Source organism: Cervus canadensis, chromosome 6 (assembly GCF_019320065.1).
Source record: "Cervus canadensis isolate Bull #8, Minnesota chromosome 6, ASM1932006v1, whole genome shotgun sequence".
NCBI lineage: Eukaryota > Metazoa > Chordata > Mammalia > Artiodactyla > Cervidae > Cervus > Cervus canadensis.
The window spans coordinates 38,664,556-38,692,105 of record NC_057391.1 but is presented as its reverse complement, the minus strand read 5'-3'; the positions used below and the strand labels follow the sequence as shown (position 1 = coordinate 38,692,105).

Below are 27,550 nucleotides of genomic sequence, written 5' to 3'. Positions count from 1 at the left end.
CTATCTGTGGGATGAATGGGTGGGTGGATGGATGTAGGGGAGATGTTCCCAGTGACAGGGGAAGAGGTCCTGGTCAACAGGATTCCTGGAGGAGTCTGTCTCACTGTCTCAGCTGTCCAGCTGTCTCACACCTCCAGTCTCTGGTATGGGTCATGTGGGCTCTTAGGGACAGGTGGGGAAAGCCAGGGTGGGACTTACTCAGAGAGGTTCCTCTTTTCTGAGAAGACCCGGAGGATGAACTCGCCCTCCTGGTGGGGCTCGTAGGTGGAGGGCACAATGACGTACTCGCTGGGAGGCAGGCGGAAGCGCTCGGACACCTCCCGCATGTTGATGTAGGTTCTGCTCCTGGCCTTGGAGGCGTTGTACAGGAAGAAGTCCTTCTGCAGGTGCTGCTTGTTGCCATGCATCTGAGGGAGAGAAGAGCCCAAGGTACCTCAGTCCCTCGGGAGGGACACCCTGTCCTGCTCACAGTCCTCCTCCAGGGAGTCCTCCTTCCCAACTCCCTGGTCACTCATTTCATAGTCACGACCTACCAGCTTCTGATTCCCAAGGCCTCGAATAGCTCAACATCCCTGGAACTCCCTACCCCATATCCTCTTCCTTTTCTGCTGTGATCCAGAAGTGAAGGTCAAGTCTGGCATCCCCCACTCAGGGTCACTTACCAGAATTGCTGCTGTTCAGCTCCAGAACACCTCTGGATTGGGGAAAGACCCCAAGGAGGCGGGGGCGGGGGTTGTGGGCAGGGTCTGAGGGAGGTGATTCCTCCACCCCCAAAGAAGGTGATCAGCCTCACAATGTGTCTGTGGGATTCTGTGTGTGAGTGTGAGCAAGCATGTGAGTGTGTGATGGTCTCTGGTGGGCAAGGGAAAGGGCACGTTGTGGGGGTGGGGGTCAGGAGGCCATGCAATAGCCTGAGGACCTGCTCTGGAGTTAGGTAAGGAGGGCCAGGCCCTCTCCTATCACAGTCCTGCCCCCAGACCCCACAGGAGGCACCCTGATGTGCCCCAGGCGGACACAGGGCCCTGGTAACGCTGCACACACTGCTGGCTGCTCCACTTCTATACCTCTTTGGGAACCTTGGGGAGAAACAGAAAAGGAAGGTGCTCAGATTTTGTGGATTTCAGGTCTTAATAGGGATGGACACTTGCCAAAGGGCATGCTAGCAATCGTAGAGCAAATGAGGGGCTCTGATTCCCCATATACCTACCTGGACAGCCCCAGCCCCACCCCCACCTCCCCTAGGTGGGTTTTTCCCCCACTGGTTACAAACTTCAAAGAGGTTCTGACACAAGTGGGCCTGATATCAGGAGTTTGTGGGGGGCACTGGATATTGGGGAAGCTGGGGAACCCCTCAGGAGGCCCTCTGAAAACCTCTTCCCTGAAAAGGTGGTCTGAAGCTCATCAGGGATGGCACACCTCGTAGATGGCAAAACCGATGGTGAAGAGGTTAGCCCCCAGCTTCCGGTCCTTCCTCCGGTTCTTCTGCATCAGGGCCACTAGGAAACTACAGATCACCTCGGAATCATCGGGGTCGTCGTCCTCCTCTAGGAGCTTCAGACGGTACTGTGGGTTGGTCCAGAAAGTGTCTGTGCCCCCCCAAAAGGAATTGCACTTTCAGATCTGCCTCTCAGAGAAAGGAAAGGACAGGAGATGAGACGGAGGGAACCTATTCGTCTCTAGCCTCCTCATCTACAGGCTCAAATATGTATGAAAAATAAAAAGGATCCAGCCATTTGTTTAATTTGGTGTGTGTGTTGGGGTGGGGGGCGGGTAGCCTTTATACCTTTATACAGATGGAGCTGCGCTGATTGGCTATGTGGCTCCTCTCCTCTGTGAATTTTCATTCTCTGTCTTTGCGGATGGCTTCCCTTTTCTCACCTGCTCCCTCAGTGTTACTAGTCCCTGGGATTTGGTCCTGGGCCTCTTCTCTCACTCCCTAGGCTGTCTTATCCACTCCTACTTTCTAACTGCTCCCTACATGCTCTTGACTCCTGAGCTGTAGATCCCAGCTTCAATCTCTCTTTTGACTCCTTCCCATCATCCCTTCTTTCTTCTTTCCCTCCTTTCCTTCCTGTCTTCTTTCCATCCTTCTTTCCTTCCAGAAATATATACTGAGTCCCTATCATAGAGCTAAGTGCCACTCTTATCTGTGCATCTGGTTCTCTTTCATGCATCTTCACCTGGATATTCTACACATGCCTCAGACTTCCCATGTCCCAAACTAAACTCCTCTGCAGAAGCCCACAACCAACTCAGTCAAAAATAAGAAACCTATTTTTTTCCTCTTGTGCGTTTCATTGACACCATCTACTCAGGCTCCCAATGAGAGAATCTTGAAGTCATTCTTCCTTCTCCAGATCACCCAATATTTTCTTCCCTCAACCTGCCTCATCCCCCCATCTCTGCTGCTTCTGACTTGGCCTCAGCTTTCATCATTTCTGGCTTAAACTCTTGCAGCTGCTGCTAACTCAGTTCTCCAGTTCAATCCTCAGCATAATTAACACGGTCCTGTTCTGACATAATAACCTGGATGACAGAGGACGAGATGGCTGGATGGCACCACCGACTCGATGAACCTGAGTTTGGGTAAACTCCGGGAGTTGGTGATGGACAGGGAGGCCTGGCGCAAAGAGTCGGACACGACTGAGCGACTGAACTGAACTGAAAAGTTGTTACCAGCTCCTTAATGTAAGCTACTCAGAATGGAGGTTTCCTTCTCAGTAATGTTGTTGTTCTTTGGTCACTGTCGTGTCTGACTCTTTGTGACGTCATGGACTATAGCCCACCAGGCTCCTCTGTCCATAGAATTTTCCCAGGCAAGAATACTGGAGTGGGTTGCCATCTCCTTCTCAAGGGGATCTTCCCGACCCAATGATCAAACCTGCGTCTCCTGCATTGGCAAGCAGATTCGTTACCACAGAGCCACCAGGAAAGTCACCTCTCAGTAAAATGGGGACAGTTCAATAAGAGATTGTATGTCTGGAAGTTAGTAAAGACTCAGCAGATGCTAGTTAATATTTTTCTGCCTGGAACCTGTTCTGCTTGGACCCTTCCCCCATCCAGAGCATCTCCCACCTGGGAAGTTGCGGCAGCCTCCGGCAGAGCAGCCCCTCACCCAGCGGCCCTCATTCACGGACACTGTCCAAGTCTGAAGCTTGTCGGACTCCAGGGCATCAGCTGTGAGGTTGCAGATCTCCAGCTTTGTGAAATGGTAGATAAAATCATCGTAGGACATCCTGAGAGGTTGGAAGAAGAGAGAGATCTGTTTGGGAGGCCGGGATAGGGAAGAATGCAGGGCTAACACAGAACAATGAAATAGCCCAAAGCAACTTTGTCATGGTCCTAGAGAGGACCCTGTCCTTCCTTTCTTAGGGTCAACACTGTGTCAGTTCTTTTTTTAAAATTTTTATATATTTATTTTTTAAAATTTGGCCTTGCCATGTGGCTTTTGGATAGTTCCTGACCAGGGATCGAACCTATGTCCTCTGCAGCCGGAGCACAGAGTCCTAAGCACTGGACTGCCAGGGAAGTCCCAACACTGTCAGTTCTGATGTATCTCTTGCGTTAACAACTCAAACTCATGCGTTCTTGCTGGAAGAGCTTGGCAGCAATTCAGTTCTCCACAGTGGTCCTGTTTGCCCCTCCACTGGGCCCAAGCACTGTACCAGGCACAGGGGAGGGGTAGTTGGGGAAGCACAGACAATTAAGCCAGCAATTTTAAAGGTGATGAGTATCACAAATTAATCCCAATCCTGAGGAAAACAAGTGGGTCCAGAAGAAAGTTCCCTTTAATCTGAGACTTGAAGGCTCAGTAGAAATGATCTGAGTGGCATTGGGTGAGCTGAGTAGATAGGGCTTCCTCCACTCAGAAAACAGCTCCACCAAGGCCAGGAGCAAGTGGCTGGAGCAGTGCGTGTGGTGGAGTGTCACAAAACGGCAGGAGCCCTAGCGCACTGGCTTGGTCCGGGGCCCAGTCATCACCATAACACTCAGGCTGCTCTCAAAACCCTCAGTCGTGCCGGGTCTCTGGCTGGATTTGGAGAATAGGGCTCAGATGTCCCAAGGGCTGAATCTGACGGCCACTTTCTGGGGTTGGAGGTTTGAGATTTCAGTGCCCACCCCATCCTTTACCCTTCAGAGTCCTCTTGGGTCCTGCACTCACCAGAACTCCCCATCTTCAGTGACTTGGTGCTGCAAACGGGCCTTCTCGTCCTTGTCCACATAGCTCCAGTCCTTCCAGCTGGAGGGAAGTTGGAGGTGTGATGAAAGGGAAAAGAAAGGGAAGGCCCGATATGAGCTGGGCCAGGAGGTGTCTGGGAAATATGAACAAAATAGCTCCTCTCCCAACTGCAGCCAGTGTGAACCACCAAAAAGCAAATCTGACCTGATACCCCATAATCGCTTCCCACCATCCTCAGGATTAAGACCAAGCTTTTAAAATGGTTTATGAGGGCCTGACTTTTCTCTGATTAAAATTTTAACCATTCCTCACCCTTTCAAGTTAGGAGCTGGGCCCTGGAAATAGGTAAATTGGGATTTCAATTTAATTATACCAGTACTAGCTGTAACCCTGGGCAAGAAACTTCACCTCTCACAGCTTCTGTTTTCTCAACTGCAAAAGGGAAATGATTATGTCACCTACTCACAGTGCTGTGATGAGCAAGAGATGAAATATTGCATGTAAAACTTTTAGAACAGGCCCATCATCTAATAAGTAACTGTCTGAGTTACTGAGAGAAAGACTAAACAGGTAAACTTTTCCTTCCTCCTGCCACCCCACAAAACATCCCAGTTTTGTATTTTTAAAGGCTGGGCAGTTTTACACACTGTCTCCCAAAGAAGGAGGAACTAAAGCACCTTTGTGAGGAGAATGAAGCTAAACTGGATCGTCTCTGGAGAGGTTAGGGATTGAAGAAGTGCTTGGAATCAGGGAATACTGGAGGGGAGATGGAGATTCCTGAGGCCAGCAGGAAGGACGCAGTGGGTGGGGGAGGGAACTCTCCTTGAGTGACCGAGGCTGAGTCCCACTTGTCAGCAGTCCCTGAAGTGGAGGAGTTGGCAGAAAGTGGACCCCAAGTTCTGAGACTGGAGAACATAGCGAGGGTCCCTGTGGGTGACTAGTGGGCTGGTAGACTTATGGGGCAGCAGGGACCCTTCCAGAGCAGAGAACCCAGTTCAAATGCCATCCCTCCAGGCAACCTTTTGCTACCTTCCTGTCCCCTCAAACTATGAGAAGGGCACCTGCTTTGTGACCCTAACTATAGCATTTATCTCAATGATTACTGTTTTTCTGTCCTTCCCACTAGACCTTAAGGCCTATAGGGCAGGGTCTGAATCTCTGTTCATTTCTAAGTCCCCAGACAGAAGCATGGGGCCTGACACACACTGCACAATGAGGTGTCTGGGATTTGCCACACGGATAAGAGAGGGAACAGTAAGAAGACCAGGATCAGCACCTTATTGGTCTATCCAGCAAAGTTGCCTATTCACAGAATGCCCCCAGTGCTTAGGATTGTGCCTGGGATTCAGCAAGTGCTCAACACATACTTGCTAAATGAATGAATGGCCGAACAAGCCAGTAATTACGGTGCCCTGAGATGAGAGGTATGTTAAAATTAGCACAGGGTCTGAGGGCACACACCTGGTTGTGGTCCTTCTCAGCTAAAGAGGCCTGCTCTGCCCCCTTGGGAATAAAGGAGCTCCAGGACCCACTCTCCCTGCAGAGAGGCAGTCAGGAGCCAGCAATTGGGGTGGAACAATAAAGGTTTTGTGAAGGTTCTGGAGCCTTCACAATAGCTTCCTCCCTCTGTGTGCTGTTTTAGCTGCTCCCAGTCACTTGCTCCCAGTAATAAGTAGTACAGTTCTTTCAAAGGACCTATGCATCTCTTCCTGGGGCCAGTGAAGGAGAGGAAATCTTAGCACTGGCTAAGCTCTCTGCAACACCATCACATTTTCTCCTCATAACAGCCCACCAGGTAGGTGCTAACATTTCCCCCATTTTATAGATAATTACGAGAAAGGAAGTTACTTGTCCAGTCAGACCACTGCATCCAGACTCCCCTCCTGCCTGGACATAGCCCATGCTCTCTAGGATCTTTCCTTTCCCCTCAATGGCTATCAGTAAGTTCTTGGGGTCCCAGGTTCCCGAGGCTCTGCTTTCAGCCCTAACCTGGAGCCACACCCCTTCTGGTCCCAGCCCTTCCCTGGAGCCATGCCCTCTTCTGTTCCCAGTCCGTCCCTAGAGCCACACCCCCTCTTCTCCTCTGGATCATTGGTTTTAAGGGTGATTTTAGACCAAGCATTTGTCGTACTCTTATGGTTTGGTCCCCAACCCAACCTTGTCCCAGGTCCTGTTTTCCCCTGCTCATGGGGTCCCCTCACCCACCTGTCACTCCAGGAGCCATTCCACTCCACCTGGCCCCAGGGGTTCCGCAGCCGCACCAGCTTCACTTTCTCATCCTTGTACAGGGCCTTGGGCAAAGAGGAAAAGCTCTCTTGCTCTGGGCCCTTTCTGAAGTGGGGTGAGGGTGGGGGTCTTCTGTCTTGCCCTGAGGGTTGGGGTGGGAGTGGGGAGAGGATCCCATACAGGGAGCTGTCCTGCTTGGTCAAGGAGACTAATCACAAGTTTGCTGTGAAATGGCAGAACCTTAGCACGAGCTTACAGGACTCAGGCTTGGCCATCACCTTGCCATCTTCTAAGAAGTGATTTTCACAGTGCACATCTGGCCATTTAGAAATCTGAGTGGAGTGGGTGGAGGAGGCAGGGCATATAATGTAGGGCTCTGCTGGTAATTAGGTGTCTCTGCATGAATTATTAATAGAAAAAAATGCCCCTGCTGGCTGAAGAGTGACAGAAAATGTCCCCTCTAAGTAGATCGATCAGAAAAAGGGGCCCCTTTTCTCCTGTCTGCGGCATGGGGTGCTGTGGACAACTGCCTCTCTCTGCCCATCCATATGACCAGGGCACAATGGCCCAACTGTGCACAAGGGGCCTGACAAACTCCCTGTCTCTGTCATGATCCAGTTAAGGCCAGATGTGCCAGTGGGAGCAAGACATCATTAGTGACCATGAAAAACAAGAAACACAAGAGCCCATGAAATTACTTTCATAAAACCAAAGTTATTTCTATTTGTTCTTTGGAAATGTTGGGGCAATTGCTATGTTTAGCGCTAAAAACAAACATAGAGTGAGAACTGTCTTGTGGCAAGATCCACCTACAAGTCCCAGTAGTCTCCAACCTGCTACTCAGCCTGAGTACCTGATTGGAGGCAAATTCTGCAGATGCAAAGGGGCACAGAAAGCCAAGACCTGACTTCAGGAGGTTCCCCCAAGTAGCCCCTCAAGTCCTATCCCTCCATATCCCACCAGGCTCACCTCCTCCAGCCCAGTGACTGAGTAGGCATGGCCTTTGACCAGCCCACAGGCCATTCTTGTCTCATACTGAACTGGAACAATCGTCTGTGGAGTGAAAACCAGACAGCCTATCAGGGCTTGTTTCCTGAGACAAAGTTCACACTGGTTCACATCCTGGGTCCAGTGAGGACAAGGACTCCTCCATGCCCTGGAAGCATGCCTACTAGCCCTGAGAAGACCCTCACTAGCCCTTTAAGAGAGCCAAGTATATGCAGCCCAGACAAGGTGTTTCTGTCAAGCTGGTCCCCTGACCACTGGAGAACAATGTGGAGGCTGGGGCCGCGAGGTGAGTGAGAGCGTGCCTGGCCCTCCTTTCTGGATCCCTTGGGGTCTTTCAAAGGAAGAGGTGGCGGGGATGGAGGCTGCCTTGGGTCAGGCTCCCCTTCCTTGAGCCCACCCAGGGTTGACTATTCCTGGAAGAGAAAGGGGTTGAGAAAAGGGGTTAGATGAAACATGGAGGTCTAACCTTTTATCTTTATATCCCCTCACCTTCTCCACCCACCCTAGAACATGTTCAAGAGATTAAAAGTAGACTTCCTTAGTGGTCCATGCCTGCAATGCACGGGGTGTGGGCTGATCCCTGATTGGGGAGCAAAGATCCCATGTGCCATGTTATGTGGCCAAAAGTTTTAAAAAAAGAAAGAAATTAAAAGTTCCTGCACCCAGGCAGAGAATTCCAAGGCAGCCAGAGGAAAGTTCTGCTCAGACGTGACTGTGCCTCAGGGAGCAGGGAGGTCTCTTCCATCTGAGATTTGCAGCCACAGGAGATCCTTGGCAGAAGGGTAGGATGACCAAAACCCAGTGAGCCCTAAATGGATCTCTGTGACTTCACTCTGCCTGGTGATATGACAGCTTTAAGAGGTAGCCTGGAGCCCTTTTCAAAGTGAGGGCTATGTGAGGAGCCAAGGTTTTTGGCATCTCAACCTCTTCCAGATTTCAGTCTTTAGAGGACCGAGACCATGTGAATAGAAAGGGAAGGGGGCAGGAGGTTCATGAATCTCTCAGTTCTAGACCAGGGAAACCACTTGAAATGACTCTTGTGGCATTACATATGCATTCCTGGCTATTCCACTACTGGCTATCTGTGCAAAGAAAACTGTCCTGGATGGACACAAAGATGTATCTAATAGGATGTTCGCTGTAACATTTAAAAATTACAGCCAAAACAGAAAAAGAAAATATTTAAATTCCCAATAATAAGTTATGGGGTAAAAAAATTATAATTTATCTGCATGTTGGACTATTGTACAGCCACTAAAAGTGTTATAGAAGACACACTAAGAACGTGATTCTTGTTGGCACATTAGGTATACAAAGCTAACTGAAAAAGAAGCATGCTGCAAAGAGGCACATACAATACGACTGCATTTTTAAAATAAAAATTTAGATTAGGTGTATGCATAGAAAAATCCTAGTAGGACATATGCCAAATGTTATCATCCTCAGATAGGGAAAAAAATAGGTTCGTTTTTCCTCTGCTTTACTGTATAGCGTGTATTACTTCCCAAACTAGTAGAATATAAGCTCTGGGGCAGGGGATGGGGAGTGTGTGGAGACTGCTCATTCCTTAGAATCCTAAACAAATGGGAGAGAATTTTCTTTGTTTGTTAGAAGAGTGCCTAGTAGGAACTCAGTAAATAAGTGTCAAATACATAAATGAATGAACTAGAAGGAGAGAAATAATTTACAAATAAATGAAATCTCTCTTGTAAATATTTATGCCAGTTAATTCATTATCAGAGAAACTGCCTGGACCATGGAGTATGAAGGAACCCCACCCCACCCCCACCCCGTCCCCCACCAGAGATTCCCTCCAAAAGCTGTCTCCCCCCATTCCTCAGGAGCCTTGGAGCGAGCAAGAGATTCCAACCCAGACCCCTGGAAGGCCCCAGGAGGAGCCCAGGTGGGAGGTGCCAGCTGCTGGGGAAGGTCTGACACCACACAACACACCCGGGCAATGCAGGTGGGAGGAGTACACACCCGAGTCGGTCTGTCATCTGAGCATCCCTCAGGGATGAGGTCTGAGTCCCTGAGCCGCGAGTTATCCATATTCCTCACCATCCGCTCAATCAACTCCCCCATTTTCAGCCCAGAAGGAGAGGTTCCATAGGTCATGTTTGTGCCATCCTGAGGCCCAACAGGGAGGGCAGGGGACAGTCCAGGAGAGGGAGAGAGAGTAAACAAAGGTGGGTGATAGAAAGGGAAGGAGAGAGAAAGAAGGGAAGGGATAGACAAAGAAACAGAGGAGAGATAAGTAGAGCCTGAATGGAGAAAAGATGGAGAACAGTGATGCAGAAAGAAAACGTTTGTCTGTGGGCGCTTCATCTTCCCAAGCTTTCCCATCTACTGGGTGTACTAGGAGAGGAAGGAACAGGAATTCAGCTGGGGCCCCTTCCTCACCAGCAGAGATAACCAAGACTATTAGAATACATTGACTACCCCCCAGGGAAGGTGTATCTCCTGGGCAGTCTGCCATCCCCTTCCCCTTGGCTCTGGTCTCAGTTCACACCACTTCGTTGAGAGGTGGACTGCAGGCTGAGCTTTTCCCAGATTACAACACAAAGCCTGTGTCTCATGTGAGAGATATGATCAAAGCTCAACGACTGGGAGGCTTTCTTAGGGAACTGGTAGGTTCAGGTCCATAGCCCAGTGTGTGGCCGGCTTACTAGGGGCATGCTGGAACTGAGAAACACCAACCTCGGAGGCCTATTTCCACCTAAATTCCACCTCTTTATTGGAAATCTCCAGAAACTTCTCCCTTGAGAAATTCCCAGTTCTCAAAGTTGAGGCTACTTTTTTGCGTCCTAAAACAGAACATTCACCCTGTCCCAGAGGAAAGCCCTGTGCTGCTGTTCACCGGGTAAGTCTTCCCAGCAGGTGGCAGCTCCCTGTCCTGCTCCCCGCACCGCAGACTTACATCAATGGAGCAGCCCATGAGGGAACCCCTCTCGATGGCCTTCTTCATGATCTTGTACATGTCTCTGGGAGCATCCTTGATTTCAAAAAACTCTGTCACTCCTCCTGTGAAGTCCTCCATGGCCTCTGTAGTGTTCCCACCTTTCAGGGCTTCATACGAACCATGGAGCCTTAGAGAGAGGATGAAGACTAGTCTGGGGTCACAGGGTTCCAGGAAATATGACCCAGGTACCCCCGGCTCCAGAACTTTACTCTTGGGTCCTGTGATGCTGTCTTGTCCAAATTCTCCAACAACTCTCTAAGCTTTTGAACAGATACTGTGATTCTGTTTCCTCACAATGGAGCAACTGAGCCCCAGAGGCTGTGTGACCAGCTAAGGCCACAGAGAGGAGAAACATTGGGACTGGAACCTGCTATTCCCACTTCCTGATGGTTCTCTTTCCACTACACCCGGAATCTGAAGTAGGGCTCCATTAAAGCCACTAGTAGCTGGAGTGGAGCTTCTGAGAGGCAGCATGGCTTTTATTCATATATTCTGAGCTCCAATGTTATGTGGCAGCCTGGATGGGAGGGGAGTTTGGGGGAAAATGGATGCATGTATACATATGGCTGAGTCCCTTCGCTGTCCACCTGAAACTATCACAGCATTGTTCATCAGCTATACCCCAATACAAAATAAAAAGTTTTATATATATATATATACACACATACATATATGTATACATAGTGAGCTCGTGAGGTTGAGCCAACCAAGGCTCTGGGATTTGAGTTCCAGAGAAATAATGCTGGGATCCAGGATCTGTAGTGCCACCAAGAAGGGATGATTAAAGAGCTCACTATGGAAGCTAAAGATTTCCTATCCCCGTCTTACTTAGCATAAGCCTTCTCCAGCAGAGCACTCCAGAACTCATTGCGATGGTTGGATTTGGTGAAAACCAGTTGATTGTTGTAAGTTGGCAGGCAGTCATCAATAACCACGTCCACCCAGTCTCCATAGCGCCAGAACTGCACAGAAGCATCAAGCACAGTGCCATCCTCAGATTACCAGTGGGAAATGCGTCCCTATCCCACATTACTTTTGTTCATACTATTCTGGGTTTAGAGAGGGTGAATCTTTCTTTAAATGGACCGTGAGCTCTTTGAGGGCAGGAAGTACGTTACAAACCATTATGTCTCTTCGACACAGTCCAGCTCAGTACAGGGGATGGTAGGTACTCCATGTGTATCTGAGGGCTTGAGATTTTCCTGCTGCTCCGTAGGTCTGGGGAGGGGCTAGGTATCAGTATTTTTAGTTATCTCAGCTGATCCTCATATGCAGTCAGGGCTGAGAAGCACTGGTCTAGGAGAAGGTGATGTATAATGTATGTACTTCTTGATGACAAATAAGGTAGGAATTGTTGAAGAAGAAGGATTGACATGGAAATGGAAAGTGACCCAGAATATACTCTGGTTAAAGCAGGAACACTGTCCAGTAATCCCGATTCTAGATGATGTTCTTTCTTGAACAAATCGGTATTAACCCAAGAAAGCCAAAAGTAGTTTAATTTCCTTCTAATGACATTTACTCTCCTATGAACAAGAGGGCAAAAATCTGTGTGGTCTTTGTGTTTATGTCCTTTTAAATACCCAAGGGGAGTGAGCAGCTTGATGGCATTGGGAAAAAACAAGACTCGGGACCCCGCTGCCCTGTCTGCATTGGGATGGCAGCAGGACTCTGATCCTAAACCTGCAGAGAAGACCCCTTCTGAGGCCTTCCATCCTGGGATACAAGATCAACTGATGATCCGGGTCAGTCCAGGACATTCGGAGCCTTCAGGGCTGTTCAGAAGCCTCAGAACACCCCTAGATACAGATGCCCACATACGAAGCTCATTTCAGTTCTGGGTCAGCATGGGGTTTGGTTCTTTGCTAGGACAATTTGGATCCAGAAAGTTTCCAGTGTCTGAACTTATTCTGAAACCAAAAGACTCATTGCTGGGCCACACCAGAAGCCTGGTCCCCAGATTAACCAGACTTTTATTCCAGAGCCTGGAAGGGATGAATGATAGAGTGGGTATAGACTTGTGTTGGCATTTCTTTTGCAGCCTAAAGGGCCCTCTGGATTTCCAGTGCTAGTGTCTTAGGGATTTACTTGAGAAGGGCTTCTGGTTATCACATAGAAGCCTGACAGCTGGAAAGGTAAAAATAGACCAACAGGCCAGTGAACAGGATATCCTCCAACCTTGCTGGGGCCTAACGGAAGGTGTAGGGGTTTGAGGGTAGGAAGAAATAAACAACTACTTCCTCACAGGCTTGAGGCCTGAAGGGGGTCACTGCCCACAGCCATAGCCGGGTGGGTGGGTGGGGATCTTTCCTGGAGCCACTGGGAAGTCAAGGTTGGGAAACCAGTGGTAGGTGGATGGCCCGCTGGCCCTCTTAACTACCCTCACCTGGAGTCCCTTGACCTCACCTGGAAGTGAAAAATCCCCGCATAGTTTTCGGTGAAACTCTGATCATGGGGTATGACCCGGAAAAGCAGACGCTTGTTCAAGGTCAGGCAAGCGATGGCTGCAAGAAACCAGCAATCCCCTGCAGGCAAACACATGGCATAGGTCACAGGAGGGCCCACACCTCCAGTGGAGAAGGAGACCCATCCCCGTCTGCTTTCTGGAGAAGGGCATGCACTTGGCTCTCACTGTCCTGCTTTCAGATCTGACCTTATGGAGGTGTCAGCCAAGGAAAGGGGTGTGACCGCAGTCCCTGGACCATGCGATCAACAGGGTAATTTACTCCCTCATGACTGCTTTCCTGAAGGCTATAGGCAATTCCTCTGTCTGCAGTATAAGCTCCATTTGGACCTCAATGGAAACAGCAATGGGGGGTCATAATTGGGTCATCCTTTCTAACACCTGTAGGAAAGCTGCCTGCCCTGCACCTTTGCAATGTGACTGCAGAATCTGAGCATCTGAGAGCCATCAGTCCAGCCCATTAGTACTGCAAGGAAAGCTGGTTAGTATTTGGAGGCGGCACTTTGCCCTGCTTTGTGTGTGTGTGTGTGTGTGTGTGTGTGTGTGAATGCCCAAGTGGCAGGTTAGGAACACTAACAGAACACAGGCTAGGTTATGCAAGGCCTTTGTTGTGCTGTGTAGGATGTCATGGCATCTTTGAGACTGCAGAGGGGAGGCTGAGAGCCTCCACAGGCCTCCTCCCACCACCGTTACCACCCTCCCCACCTGCCACCTCCCAAGCAGCCAGCCTCTCCTCTGAAACAGTGTGTTGGTTGGAAGGCCCAGGTTATTAGCTGGCCAGGGCTCTGCAGGCAGCCTTCCTTCAAGTGCAGGAAGTCAGATATTCAAAACCTCTTCAGCCTCTCCTTCCGGGACCAAATTAGCTAAATTCCTTTCATTTGGCCTTGAGTGCCTTTTCCCTCAAGTTCTAAATTGTGTCTGTTGATATTTGTTTCCTCCAACTTTATTTCACAGAACTTTGTTGCAGTTTGCACTAAAGACAATGCCTTCCATATAAGAGGCTGAGACGAGGAAGCAGCCAAGCTAATTAACCAGACAAAAAATTGGATGCTCATCCACATGGCAGGTGTCATCTTTGTTGAAAAGCTTCTTTAATACGGAACTATTCTGGGGCAGTTTAAACAGGAGTTTGAGTTATGAAAGCATTTTTTGTGAGCATATCAATTCTGCATGCCCAAGGGACATGCATGGCACACAATTTCAGAGCTGCCTTCTAAGGAAGGTTGTTGTTGTTTAGTCTTTAAGTCATGTCTGACTCCTCGTGACCCCATGGACTCAGCCTGCCAGGCTCCTCTGTCCATGGGATTCTACCAGGCAAGAACACTGGAGTGGGTAGCCGTTTCCTTCTCCAGGGACTCTTCCTGACCCAGGGATCAAACTCCCATCTCTTGCATTGGCAGGCGGATTCTTAACCACTGAGTCGCCAGGAAAGCCCTTTAAGGAAGGTGGGTCCTGCTAGAAACAGGGTTTTTGTCTTGCTGAGTGGGGTGTGTGAGTGTCCTGGAGACTCTGGAGAGGAGGTACACCTCCTGTGGTGACACAAGGCAAAGAGCTGGTAAGAAAGGTGGGAGGGACAGAAATTAAATGGAGCAATGAGTTTAATGAGCTGAATGAGTTTAAATAATATTATCAAAACTACCTCCCCCAAGTTCATTACAAGCAAAACCAGATTATTGTCCCTTTACTTACTGTAAAAGGATCATACCTCTTAATCACCCCTTGATTGTTTGGCTAAATAGGACCAGAGGAACTTTCCTACCTAGATCTCCTTGGCAGATGTCAGTTCTATTGGCTCCACCAATGATAAATCGGGGATTCTCACAAATTTCCTGTGAAGCAAAAAGGAAATAATAATAGTAGTAGTAGCTATTATTTACTGAGGTTCATATGCAGTACTGGCATCACATATCAGGAGTTTTACACACACCGCTCATTTAAACCTCAGAAACGCCCATGAATTGGATACTATCATTCTTATTTTTCAGATGAGAACACCAAGACTGAGAGACGTTAACAATTTGCCCAAGGACACATAGCTAGCAGGGAGGAGAAGCCAGACGCATGGCTCCTTTTCTCACTGATCCACGTTGCTCCCTCACATATACTCAGATATACTGTCTGAGGAAGGAAGCACCTTGAGAGTTAGGGCAGTGTCATTACTGTCACGGCTTTGACCAAGTGACAGTCAAAAACACAGCCCTTGTTTGTCTGTTTTCTAAGTCAGGAAAAGAGGTGCAGGAGGGAAAGTAAGGATCTTTTTCCCCAAGATGTGGTAACACAGATATTTAGTATCAGCATGTGTCCCAAGGGCCACAGGACTTGAGAGCTGGGGAGAGCCAAGAATAAATTTGACATGGGCCTCGAAGGCCTCCCAGTCTGCTGGGAGCTATGTTTCTTTAATAAAGCTAACCCAACATGACACCCTGGTCTCAGCAGTTTTCAAATCCAGGCACTACCAGTTATATGCATCCCAACAGAGCCCAACAGAGGGTGCTCTTGTGTTTGTTTGGTTGTGTCATGCTTTGCATTTTAACTTTCGAAATAATTATAGATTCTGTGTTTTGGTTTTAACTTCATCCTTCACAGCTTCAAGAAGCCTTGCTATCTTGGTGATATAGCCCTCTCTGTTTTTCTGTCTTCCCTAATACAACAACCTGGGTGAGTGAGCTCAGTGAGTGAATTTTCCTGAGCTCAAGGATCTGTCTCACTTACTAGATGGAAAGTCGTGCATAGATCACAGTACACACACCACCCCCTTGAAGCTCTTATCAATGGAAGGATAAACCCCAAATAATAATTTTTTAAAAGGTTATCTATAGGAGAAGAAAGGATTAAGTGGTGAATATAGGGATGGAAGTAAAACTCTGAATATATCTGTTTTAAAATAATTTTGACTTAGGAACCATGTACATTTTATAGAATTAAAAACCAAAATCGAAGAAAATGCAATTTTAAAAAGCAATCTGTAACTGTGAAAGAATAAAATTCTTATTTTAAGCTACAAAGTTTATGGTAATATACTACAGCAGCCATAGGAACCTCATACAAAACTCCGGGAGCCAGTGATGGTCAGGGAGGCCTGGCGTGCTGCAGTCCATGGGGTCGCCAAGAGTTGGACACAACTGAGCAATTGAACTGAACTGAACTTTGCGATCCCATGGACTACAACACACCAGGCTTCCCTGTCCATCACCAGCTCCCAGAGCTTGCTCAAACTCATGTCCATCGAGTCAGTGATGCCATCCAACCATCTCATCCTCTGTCGTCCCCTCCTCCCGCCTTCAATCTTTCCCAGCATCAAGGTCTCTTCAGTGAGTCAGTTCTTCGCATCAGGTGGCCAAAGTATTGGAGTTTCGCTTCAGCATCAGTCCTTCCAATGAATATTCAGGACTGGTTTTCTTTAGGATTGACTGGTTGGATCTCCTTGCAGTCCAAGGGACTCTCGAGAGTCTTCTCCAACACCACAGTTCAAAAGTATCAATTCTTCGGCCCTCAGCTTTCTTTGTAGTTCAACTCTCACATCCATACATGACTACTGGAAAAACTATAGCTTTGACTAGATGGACCTTTGTTGGCAAAGTAATGTCTCTCTTTTTAATAAGCTGTCTAGATTGATCATAACTTTTCTTCCAAGAAGCAAGCGTCTCTTAATTGTATGGCTGCACTCACCATCTGCAGTGATTTTGGAGCCCAAGAAAATAAAGTCTGTCACTGTTTCCATTGTTTCCCCATCTATTTGCCATGAAATGATGGGACCAGATGCTACGATCTTGGGTTTTTGAATCCTGAGTTTTAAGCCAGCTTTTCCACTCTTGTCCTTCACCTTCATCAAATGGCTTTTTAGTTCCTCTTCACCTTCTGCCATAAAGGTGGTGTCATCTGTATTTCTGAGGTTATTGATATTTCTGCTAGCAATCTTGATCCCAGCTTGTGCTTCATCCAGCCTGGCATTTCGTATGATATACTCTGCATATAAGTTAAATAAGCAGGGTGACAATATATGGCCTTGACGTACTTCTTTTCCAATTTGGAACAAGTCCGTTGTTCCATGTCCAGTTCTAACTGTTGCTTCTTGACCTGCATACAGATTTCTCAGGAGGCAGGTGAGGTGTTCTGGTATTCTCCTCATGTCTTTAAGAATGTTCCATAGTTTTTTGTAATCCATACAGTCAAAGGCTAAACCTTACATCCTAAGGTCGAACCCCAAACCATAATGAAATGTGAACCATAATAAATAAAAATAATATTGCTACTACTTCAGAACTTTGACATATAGGATAAAGTAAATAATGTACATTAACGTCATTAGGAACCAGGATATTTTTAGTGTAAAAGAGAATATGTAGGGGGCCTCCCTGCTGGCTCAGTGGTAAGAATCCACCTGCCAATGCAGGAGACCTGGGTTTGAACCCTGGTCTGGGAAGATCCCACATGCTCTCAGAGTAACTAAGCCCTTGGGACAAAACTATTGAACCCTCGTTCTGGAGCCAGTGTTCCACAAGAGAAGCCGCTGCAGTGAGAAGCCTGTGCACAACTAGACAGTAGTTGCTTGCCGCAACTAGAGAAAAGCCCACATAGCAACGAAGACCCAGCACAGCCAAAAATAAATAACCTTCAAAGAGATTTCATTAAAAAAGAAAATATGTAAAATTATAAAAGTGAATAACTTAAGTAAAAACCCTGCAATGTTAAAGTTGAGTTGGATATTTAAGTATAACTCATGATTTATTTTTGTCTTTCTAAAAAAATTTTCTATCTCCCCGCACTAAAACAAAACATAAAAACTAGAAGCCGTAAAAATCTAGTAAAGAGAATATCAACTACCAGAATGTGGTCTTTAAAAACCATTGCCCCCTAATAAAATATAAAACTCTCATTATTTCAAATAAGGCTCTTTCCTCTTAAAAAAACAAAGAAAGCAATTAAGGTATAGTTAACGCATGTTATTTCTGTCTCCCCAGTGCTTTGCATCCTTACAATACATTCCCCCTTCTCCTGATATTATACCTCAATTTTCAGCTGGAGAGAAATCCTACTGTCAGCACTTTTTCCGGTGGGCTTCCCCTTTCACCCAGCTCCACACGGCTGTTAGGGGCAATTAGAGTGAGGGTGATTAGTTCAGGAATGGGCAGATGACCAAGTCTAGGCCAAGAGATATGGCCCAAGTCTTTTGTTGTAACTATTGAGAAAGAAATACATTCTCCTCCAGGAGTTAGTAAGCTAGAGAATGTCAGCCTGAAGCTGCTTGTGGCCATTTCTGCCCCTTTGTGAAGGTAACCTGCTTGAGAGTAAAGACAACTCAGAAGCAGCAGATGGAGGAGTGGGTGGAGAGGGCAGAGGTGATAAATAGACAGACAGATAATATTAGGAAGTGTGTCTTGACATGGTTTGAGGCCTGGATTCAGTGTGTCTAAACCTGATCATCACCTTTGAAAATTCAGTTATAGAACGCTTTTTGGTTTAAGTTAGTTGGAGTTGGACCTCTGTTACTTACCAGCTGAGACTCTTGACTACCGAGTGTCCTGCCCCTCTTATAAGGGAATTTATTATAGAGTGACTCAAATAATGGAATTTTGGCTACATTTTTTAGCTGTCACAGAGGTAGCTTTCTCTCCTTGGGTCTACAGGTTCAGAAGCCTTGTCCCCTCCGCTGCCACCAATTCCAGGGCTGACAACTTGGAAAGGCAGCAGCAGCTGCACCGCTTTCTCTCCCATCAGCTTAGAGGTCCAGCTATTTGAATGGAGTTACATTCTTTGCAGTGGTAGAGATTCCCCAATATACTACATTTACCTTCAATACTACCTCAGCTAAATTCACCAAACACTAATTGGGCTTCTGAGTATGTACAGGGCTGGGGGATTTAAGGGTATAATCAAAAGTGGAGATCATCCCTGCCTGCCCTCCGGGAAACCCCCAGCCTAGAGACCCTCAATTGTTTGTCCTCATGAGAGACGTCTGTTTGGTGAGGGTCAGTTAGCGAGCTTATTGAGGATTAATTCATAGAATAGCTAGATTTGCCTAGATACCCTCCTCACTGCCTACTTTTATGGAGTGTCTGAGACCTGTTTTTGTTGGTTAATATGAACAAAGGGTAAATTGTGCTGGCTCTGTCATTTTAGCTTGGGGACCTAAGGCTCCTGGTCACTCCTTTGGCTATAATTTGGCCTGAGACTGGATCTGTCAGTGATGGAGCCCCAGCAATTAGCAGCAGGTAACCATTTCCTCCATTTCTGAGTGCTGTGATTTGCACAGTGTCTCCAAACATTTTTTTTATTGTATACCTCCATCGTAAGAGCACTTCCCTGGTGGCTTGGATGGTAAAGAATCTGCCTGCAATGCAGGAGACCCAGGTTGGATCCCTGGGTTGGGAAGATCCCCTGAAGAAGGGCATGGCTACTCACTCCAGTATTCTTGCCTGGAGAATCCTATGCACAGAAGAGCCTGGCAGGCTACAGTCCATAGGGTTGCAAAGAGTCAGACACAACTGAGCGACTAACACTTCCACTTTCTTTCCATCATTAAAATGTTCTGAACATGCAACTCTACAAAAGTATTTTTATTAGTTTTAAATTGTCCGTGTGTATTATCCTAACTTATAATGTGCATTATAAGATAAATAAAAACATACATTTAAAAGGGTGGTCTCATATAGATGTAGGTAGGGGACTTCTGGTTTCAGCTCCAACATATAAAGAGCTTGGAAGTCATCGCTCCCTTCCTTACCATAAGAAAAACCCAAACACCTGACAACCAGTGACTTTGCTTGGACCCATCAGAGAATTGAGGTTAGAGGTCAACCCACTACACTGAAATAAAGAAGCAAGTGAAACCAGAGGGTTATAGCCAAGATCTGTTTATCTGGGGCAGAAGCTGCCTCAGCCACAAACTGGGAGAAACACTGAAATGGTAACCTTGATGAATTTCTGGAAGCTGAGTGAGGACTGGCACAGAGTGAGAAGCTTCTGGAGGCCACAGTCTTTAGAAGAACCCCACTCCCCCATACTTTCATGGTCTCTACCTCCAAACATTCCACTAAGTTCTCGTGGTAAAAATTCAAGAAAGATCCTCCTACAGGGGAAAAGGCTTTTCCTGTCTTACCTATGTTGGGGGAAGTATATTACTCCCACTCTAGCTCCCTCTAGTCTTTCTCACCAAAGAAGGGGAAAAAGCTATACCAGTGGAGAAACGTGTGAAGGTCACAGCCCAGAGAGACAGGCCCATTGAAAGACCGAGCTTTAATCATTAGATTATAGAGCACTTCCCCTCCCCCACTGTACTACCACATCAACAGGGCTCCAGTGAAATAGCAGTGACTTACAGGGGAAAGAGCTGCAAGATGTAAGCTCTGATAAGTACTTAGGAAAGCCCGAACTCAAGAGAGGAAACAAACCAAGGATATTAAAGGAATTTGAAGCTTCTGACATCTGCAGCTATAAGAAACAACCACGGCACAACCACCTTCTAGCCAGCCTAACATAAATCCTCACACCAGGGTTTTTCTAGTGGTCCAGTGATTAAGACTGCACTCCCAATGCTGGGGGGACGGGTTTGATCCCTGGCCAGGGAAGTTCTGCATACCGTTATGGTGTGGCCAAAAGAAATCCACCTCATGCCAAAGGATTCTTTATCTCAGTTCTTATTACCCAAAACAATGTCTACTTTCAGCCAAAAACTACAAGAGATGTCAAAAGGCAGGTAAAAGCAGTCTGAAGAGGTAAAGCAAACATCAGAACTAGACTCAGATATGGCATAGATGTTGGAATTATCAAGTAGGGGATTTAAAATAATTATGACTAGTGTGTCAAAAAGTTTAATGGAAGAAGTAGATAGCATTCAAGAAAAGGTTGGTAATATAAGCAGAGCGATGGAAATCAAGAAAGAATCAAAAGGAAATGATAGAAATAAAAAATATTACAACATATATTTGATGGACCCATCAGTGGATTAGACAAAGACAAAGAAAAAAATCAGCGAGATTGAAGATGAAACAATAGCAATTTCCTAAAGTGAAATGCAAAGAGAAGAATATAACAACAACAAAAAACAGAGCAGAACATCCAAGAATGGTGAGACATTCAAAATGTGCAACATATGCATAATTGGAATACTGGAAGGAAAAAAAGAACAGAGCAGAAGAAATATTTGAAGTAATAATGCCCAAGAACTTTCCAAAATTAATGACAGATAACCAAATCACAGATCCAGGAAACTCAAGGAACATCAAGCAACATAAATGCTGGCAAGATAAAATGTAACTACATTAGGCATATGATATTCAAACTGCAGATAAGCAAAGATAAAGAAAAGATCTTGAAAGAAGCCAAGAGGAGGGAAATGCTCTAGAGGAAAAGAGACAAGAATTATAGCAGACTCTTCTTCAGAAACTATGCAAGCAAGAAAGATTGGATTGAAATATTTTAATTGATGAGAGAAAAACCCATCAACCTAGCATTATATTAGCAGAGCATTAATCTTTCAAAACTGAAGGACAGGTACTTCCCTGGTGGTCCAGTGGTTAAAAATTTGCCTTACAGTGCAGGAGACGTGAGTTTGATCCCTGGTTGTGAAACTAAGATCCCACATTCCATGGAAAAACAGCCTGTGTTCCATAGCTAGAGAGAAACCTGTGCATCACAACAACAAAGATCCCATGTCCCACAATTAAGATCCGATGCAGCCAAAAATAAATGAATTTTTTAAAAACTGAAGGAGAAATAAAGGGCTTTCAGACAAATAAAACCACATGGAATTCATTTCCAGAAGACTTGCCTTGCAAGGAAGGTTAAAAGAAGCTCCTTCAGGAGAAGGAAAATTATTTAGAACAGAAACCTGGACCTATATAAAAAAATGGAAAAGCATCAGAGAAGGCATAAATGAAGGTAAAATAAAGCTTTTATTTTTCTTAATCTTAAGATAACTTTATTTAAAGTAATAAAAACAACTACAAGTTGAGTACTTATAACATATGGTAAGTGAAATGCGTGATAGTAATGTCTCGAGGGAAGGAAGGGAGAAATTGGGTATTTTCTATTATAAGGTACTAGACTGCATATATGGATTTCCCCAGTGGCTCAGATGGTAAAGAACCAGCCTGCCATACAGGAGACCCAGGCTCAATCCTGTGTCAGGAAGATCTCCTAGAGAAGAGAATAGTTACCCACTCCAATATTCCTGCTGGAGGATTCCATGGACAAGGGAGCCTGGCAGGCTACACTCTATGGGGTCGCAAGGAGAGTACACATTTCTGCTCTCAGTATCACATGGAAGAGTCACTAAGACCACATTCTGGGTTATAAAACACACTTTGACAAATTTCAAAGAATATAAAACATACAAAGTATGTTTTCAAATGACAGTGCAATGAAAATAGAAAGCAATAATAAAATAACTGAAAATAAAACAAGATAACTGAAAACCCCCAAATTATTTGGAAATTAAATGACACACTTCTAAGTAACACACAAGTCAAAGAAGAAGTTCCAGGAGAAGTTACAAATTATTTTGAACTAAATACAAATATAACATCAAAATTTGTGGAATGCAGTGAAACCAGGGCTCAGAGGGAAATCTACAATATTAAATGTATATAATAGAAAAGAAGAAAGATCTGATATCAATACCAATATTCTACCTTAGGACACTAGAGAAAGAAAAAATTTAAGCTCAAGGCAAGCAGAAAAAAAGAAATAATAAGAGCAGAATCAATGGAACGGAAAATAGCAAAACAATAGAGAGAATCAATAAAGCCAAAAACTGGTTCTTGAAAAGGTCAGTAAAATTAATTAACCTCTAGCCATGCAAACCAAGGGAAAAAAAGGGAAGACACAAATTATCAACATCAAAAATGAAGAGATCACTACTACTGATCCCATGGACACTAAAAGGATAAGAAAGGAATACTACAGATAACTCTATGACCACAGGAACTGGTAACTTAGATAAAACATACTAATTCCATGGAAGACACAAACTACCAAAACATGCACAGGACAAATAGATATCTGAATATGGCCATACCTGTTAAAGACATTTGTTCAGTGATTAATAATGCTCCAAAAAACAAAGCACCAGATCCAGATAATTTTATTGGTGAATTCTATCAAACATTCAAGGAAGAAATGATACCAATTCTCTACAATACCCCCCAGAAAAATAGAAGCAGAGGGAACACTTGGTAACTCATTCTATGAGGCCAATATTACCCTAATACTCAAAACAGAAAAAGACAGTGCAAAGTAAAACTACAGACCAATATCTCTTATGAAAATAAAACCAAATCCTCAAAAAAGTAACTCAAAAACAATAAGGTATAAATGAAATTATACACTACAGACAAGTGGGATTTATTCCAGGTATTCAAGACTGGTTCAACATTTGAAAATCAATCATCACAACAGGCTAAGAAGAAAAATCAATGATCATATCAATTGATGCACAAAAAGCATTTGACAAAATTTAATACCCATTCATGATAAAGACTCTAAGGAACAGAGGGGAATGTCCTCAAGTTGGTAAATAAAATGTGCTTTTTTTTAGAGACCTACAATTATCATCATATTTAATGTTGAGAAATGAGATGCTTTCTCCTTCAGATTAGGGACAAGTCAAAATGTCTCCTATTACCACTCTTTTTTTTCTTTTTTAAAAAATTTATTTATTTTTTTGATTCAAGAATAATCACTTTGCAGAATTTTGTTTTCTGCCAAATATGAATCAGCCACTGTGCTCTTACCACTCTTACTCAACATCATACTGAAAATCCTAGCTCATGCAATAAAACAAGAAAAGGAAATTTATAAAGATTGGAAAGGAAGAAATAAACTCTTCATTCACAGATGATGTAATTGTCTATGGAGAAAATCCTGAACAAATAACAAAAAGATAAAAAACATTTCTGGAATTAATAAGGAAATATAGCACGGTTGAAGGATAAAAAGTTAGTATATAAAAATCATACACACACAAAGAGAAATATTTTGGTATGAGTCACTATGAATTCGTGTTTCACTTAGTATAAATACAGTCAGTCAAATACAGAAATACAGAGATGTCTGGGATTAGCCCTAGGACTCTGCATTTTAAACTGGCATCCCAGGTGATTCTGATGCAGGTAGTCCAAAGACCACACTTTTGAGAAGCAGAAAGTAGCTGAATACAGTTGAAACAAATGGGCTCTTCAGTTGCCGGGCTGTAAGGCATCCTTGAGCAAACTGCTTCCCCTAGTAAGGAGTGTGGCAGGTCAGCACGGACCTTTTTATTTAAACAGAAGTGACATATCACTAATGAACCAGCCTTAGGCAAACAGTTAAGAAGGCAAGTCTCCAGCCTCCTGCAGCCTCCTATTCCATAACTTTTCACCACCTTCTGTGGAACTCCTTTTGTAACTGTGAGCCCTAATTCTGTTCACCACTCCACATTCCCACCCCAGAGACCTGCTCTCGAGAAGAGATGTGATAATGATTCCTTACTGTTTTACTATGAACTTAAATCAGTGCATTAGCTCTCTCAAAGATATTTATAATCTCAGGCATTTATAAAGTATTAAATAGTCTCTAGTTCAGAAATAGAAGATAACAGCTCCAGTTTCAGGAAGAAGCAGGAAAGTATTTGGGGTCAGGAGTATGTTAATAAGCCACTTGGTCAGATGCAGGATCTTTGATCTCAGGCTCTGGACCACTTGATCTCTCATCCCCAGGAGCTGTCTCCTGCCCTGTCCCTCCTATCCCTACCTTTGGCCTTTTCCACGTGATGGCCTTCATCTTGGTTTTCTGGCTCAGCTCATGGGAGCCCAGGGATTGGATGCCTGCTGGGAACACAAGGTCTTCAAAGAGGCACTTCTGAGCCAGGCACTGTTGCCTGAGAACAACAAAATCCTGCCCCTCATACTTGATGGGCTGTGTGGCAGTGCCCTCTCCGTTTCTCCTGTCCCTCTCACGGATCACACGGTCACAGAAGAATCCTGGCAGCAGGTAGGGCATGGTGACCACTCAGGGAGTGGAGCTGGGCCTTCGCTATGGCCTCTTTCCTGCTGTGCCCTCGGTCCAGGCCTAATCCTCCCGTGAATAGGCCGGAGCCTATATAGCTCCTCCGCCCTCAGCAGCGCAATGCAAATGAACACAGCCCAGAGAAAGGCCGTGGTCAGAGTCAGCAGCTTTGGCTGGAGGCCCCTGAGCCCACGGTCAAGGGGCAACACCATGCCAGTTGGACAGGGAGCCGGCAAGGGGAGCAAGAGAGCCAGGGACAGCCCCAGAACAGGCCACAAGGCCTACAGACCTTCAGGCTACCTCCATCAGCCTTGCTGGGATTCTTCCTTTAAAAAGAGAAAATATAGTTACAGAGAGGCTTACTCTGCCTCAGCAAAAGGCATTCAGGCCTTTAACACTGGCGGCCAATGGGATATAGCATGGGGCCTTCGAAACATGCTGTATACACTAATCCTATACAGGCTGCTGAATGCATAGGAGGAATCTGCTCCGGGCCATTGTCTGAGGTTAATGAAGCCTTCATTCTCCTGATGTCCCTGCCCCATCCCCCCAAAGACCTTGACTGACCATTTCAGAACTCTAATCTGTGAGAGGAACCTAGAGGGTAGGTAGCTTGACCTCAGATGAAAGTCCCTGTGAAAGTGGATTCCAGTGGCTGTGAACCGACATACACTGTTGTGAGTTCAAGACCTTTGAGGCAGAGAACGTGGTGGACCCGGAAGGAGGATAAATGTGTGTCAGAATTATATTCACAAGAAATCTCGGCTTTTTCGAAATTTCACCATGCTCAAACGGGCAGTTCGAGTGTGAGTGCAAGGAGCTGGCCCGGGTGGAAACTCTGTTCTGTCAGCCCGTCCATCAGGAGGCTGCATCTCCCTGTCCATTTGTGCAGGCTCATCAGTCTTCATCTACTACGTGTTTCTCAGTGTGTGGTCTTTGGACTACCTACATCAGAATCACCTGGGATGCCAGTTAAAAATGCAGATTCCCAGGGCTCACCCCAGACCTAAGGATTCAAATCCTCTTGGAAGGGGTCAGGGACTCTGCAATTTAAATAAACACATGTGGAAATTCTACATTCACTAGTGTTTGAAACTATGGCATTAGTTTTACAGGATACTATAATAACTCAGAATAATTTTTAAAATTTATTATTCTTTTTTAAGTTTATTGTTATTATTTTTTATTTTTGGCCAAGCTCAGCAGCATGTGGGATCTTAATTCCCTGCTGCTGCTGCTGCTGCTGCAGCTAAGTCGCTTCAGTCGTGTCCGACTCTGTGCGACCCCAGAGACGGCAGCCCACCAGGCTCCCCCATCCCTGGGATTCTCCAGGCAAGAACACTGGAGTGGGTTGCCATTTCCTTCTCCAATGCACGAAAGTGAAAAGTGAAAGTGAAGTTGCTCAGTTGTGTGCAACCCTTAGCGACCCCATGGACTGCAGCCCACCAGGCTCCTCCATCCATGGGATTTTCCAGACCATGGATCAAGACTGTGCCCCCTGCAGTGTGGAAGCCTGAAGATCTAACCCTGAACTGCCTGGGAATTTCCTCAAAATACTTTTTGAGGTCAGTTTTTTTTAAAGAAATAATTTTATTTTTATTTGGTTTATACATGAATAAAGTTTAAAAAAAAATCAAACAAAAGTTGTCTAGAGGAAGAGCAGTCTCTTGCCCTGCAAATCCCTCACCTCAGATGCAGCCACTTTTAATTCTTTTAACTACTTTTTCTGGTATTTACCTCTATGTTTTAAAATAACATGCTTATACTACTATTTTTTAATTTACTATCTTTAGAAAGTATCAGTAGAGTTCCTACTTGGGGGAATAAGGTTTAAGTTTCTCACATTATGCTCTGCCCATCATCTTCCCAAAATAACGTCGTAAACTTTAGAGAAATGAAAAATCAGTATTTACTTTAGTATAATTGGGTAAATATTGTTCACTTAGCTAATTTCAAAATTCAGGCTTAAATTGAAGAATGTAGGGAAAACCACTAGACCATTCAGGTATGATCTAAATCAAATCCCTTACGATTATACGGTGGAAGTAACAAATAGACGCACAGGATTAGATCTGATAGACAGAGTGCCTGAAGAACTATGGACGGAGGCTTATAACATTGTACAGAAGGTGGTGATCAAAACCATCCCAAAGAAAACGAAATGCAAAAAGGCAAAATGGTTGTCTGAGAAGGGACAACAAATATCTGAGAAGAAAAGAGAAGCGGAAGGCAAAGGAGAAAAGGAAAGATATTCCCATCTGAATGCAAAGTTCCAAAGAATAGCAGGGAGAGAGAAAAAAAGCCTTCTTCAGTGAACAATACAAAGAAATAGAGGAAAACAATAGGATGGGAAAGACTAGAGATCTCTTCAAGAAAATTAGAGATACCAAGGGAATATTTCATGCAAAGATGGGCACAATAAAGGACAGGAATGGTATGGACCTAACAGAAGCAGAAGAGATTAAGAAGAGGTGGCAAGAATACACAGAAGAACTGTACAAAAAAGATCTTCATGACCCAGATAACCATGATGGTATGATCACTCACCTAGAGCCAGACATTCTGGAATGCAAAGTCATGTGGGCCTTAGGAAGCATCACTACGGACAAAGCTACTGGAGGTAATGAAATTTCAGCTAAGCCTTTTCAAATCCTAAAAGATGGTGCTGTTAAAGTGCTACACTCAATATGCCAGCAAATTTGGAAAACTCAGCAGTGGTCACAGGACT

At 45.3% G+C, this 27,550-nt stretch overlaps 1 protein-coding gene across 3 annotated transcripts in view; it reads right to left on the bottom strand.

Moving 5' to 3' along the window:
* CAPN3 (calpain 3) overlaps nt 1–27,550 on the bottom strand; it is a 49,578-nt gene that overhangs the window by 10,002 nt on the left and 12,026 nt on the right. For 2 of the 3 annotated variants that reach the window (XM_043471580.1, XM_043471581.1), the window contains exons 2-12: nt 14,597–14,666; nt 12,780–12,898; nt 11,202–11,335; nt 10,332–10,500; nt 7,376–7,459; nt 6,386–6,471; nt 4,163–4,240; nt 3,076–3,236; nt 1,417–1,586; nt 1,065–1,076; nt 199–407 (exon numbers count right to left, since the gene is read on the bottom strand). In XM_043471580.1, coding sequence (XP_043327515.1) covers nt 199–407; nt 1,065–1,076; nt 1,417–1,586; nt 3,076–3,236; nt 4,163–4,240; nt 6,386–6,471; nt 7,376–7,459; nt 10,332–10,500; nt 11,202–11,335; nt 12,780–12,898; nt 14,597–14,666 — 1,292 coding nt within the window. Of the gene's footprint in view, nt 1–198; nt 408–1,064; nt 1,077–1,416; nt 1,587–3,075; nt 3,237–4,162; nt 4,241–6,385; nt 6,472–7,375; nt 7,460–9,394; nt 9,542–10,331; nt 10,501–11,201; nt 11,336–12,779; nt 12,899–14,596; nt 14,667–27,550 lie in introns of all 3 variants that reach the window. The other variant, XM_043471579.1, reaches the window with a different exon arrangement.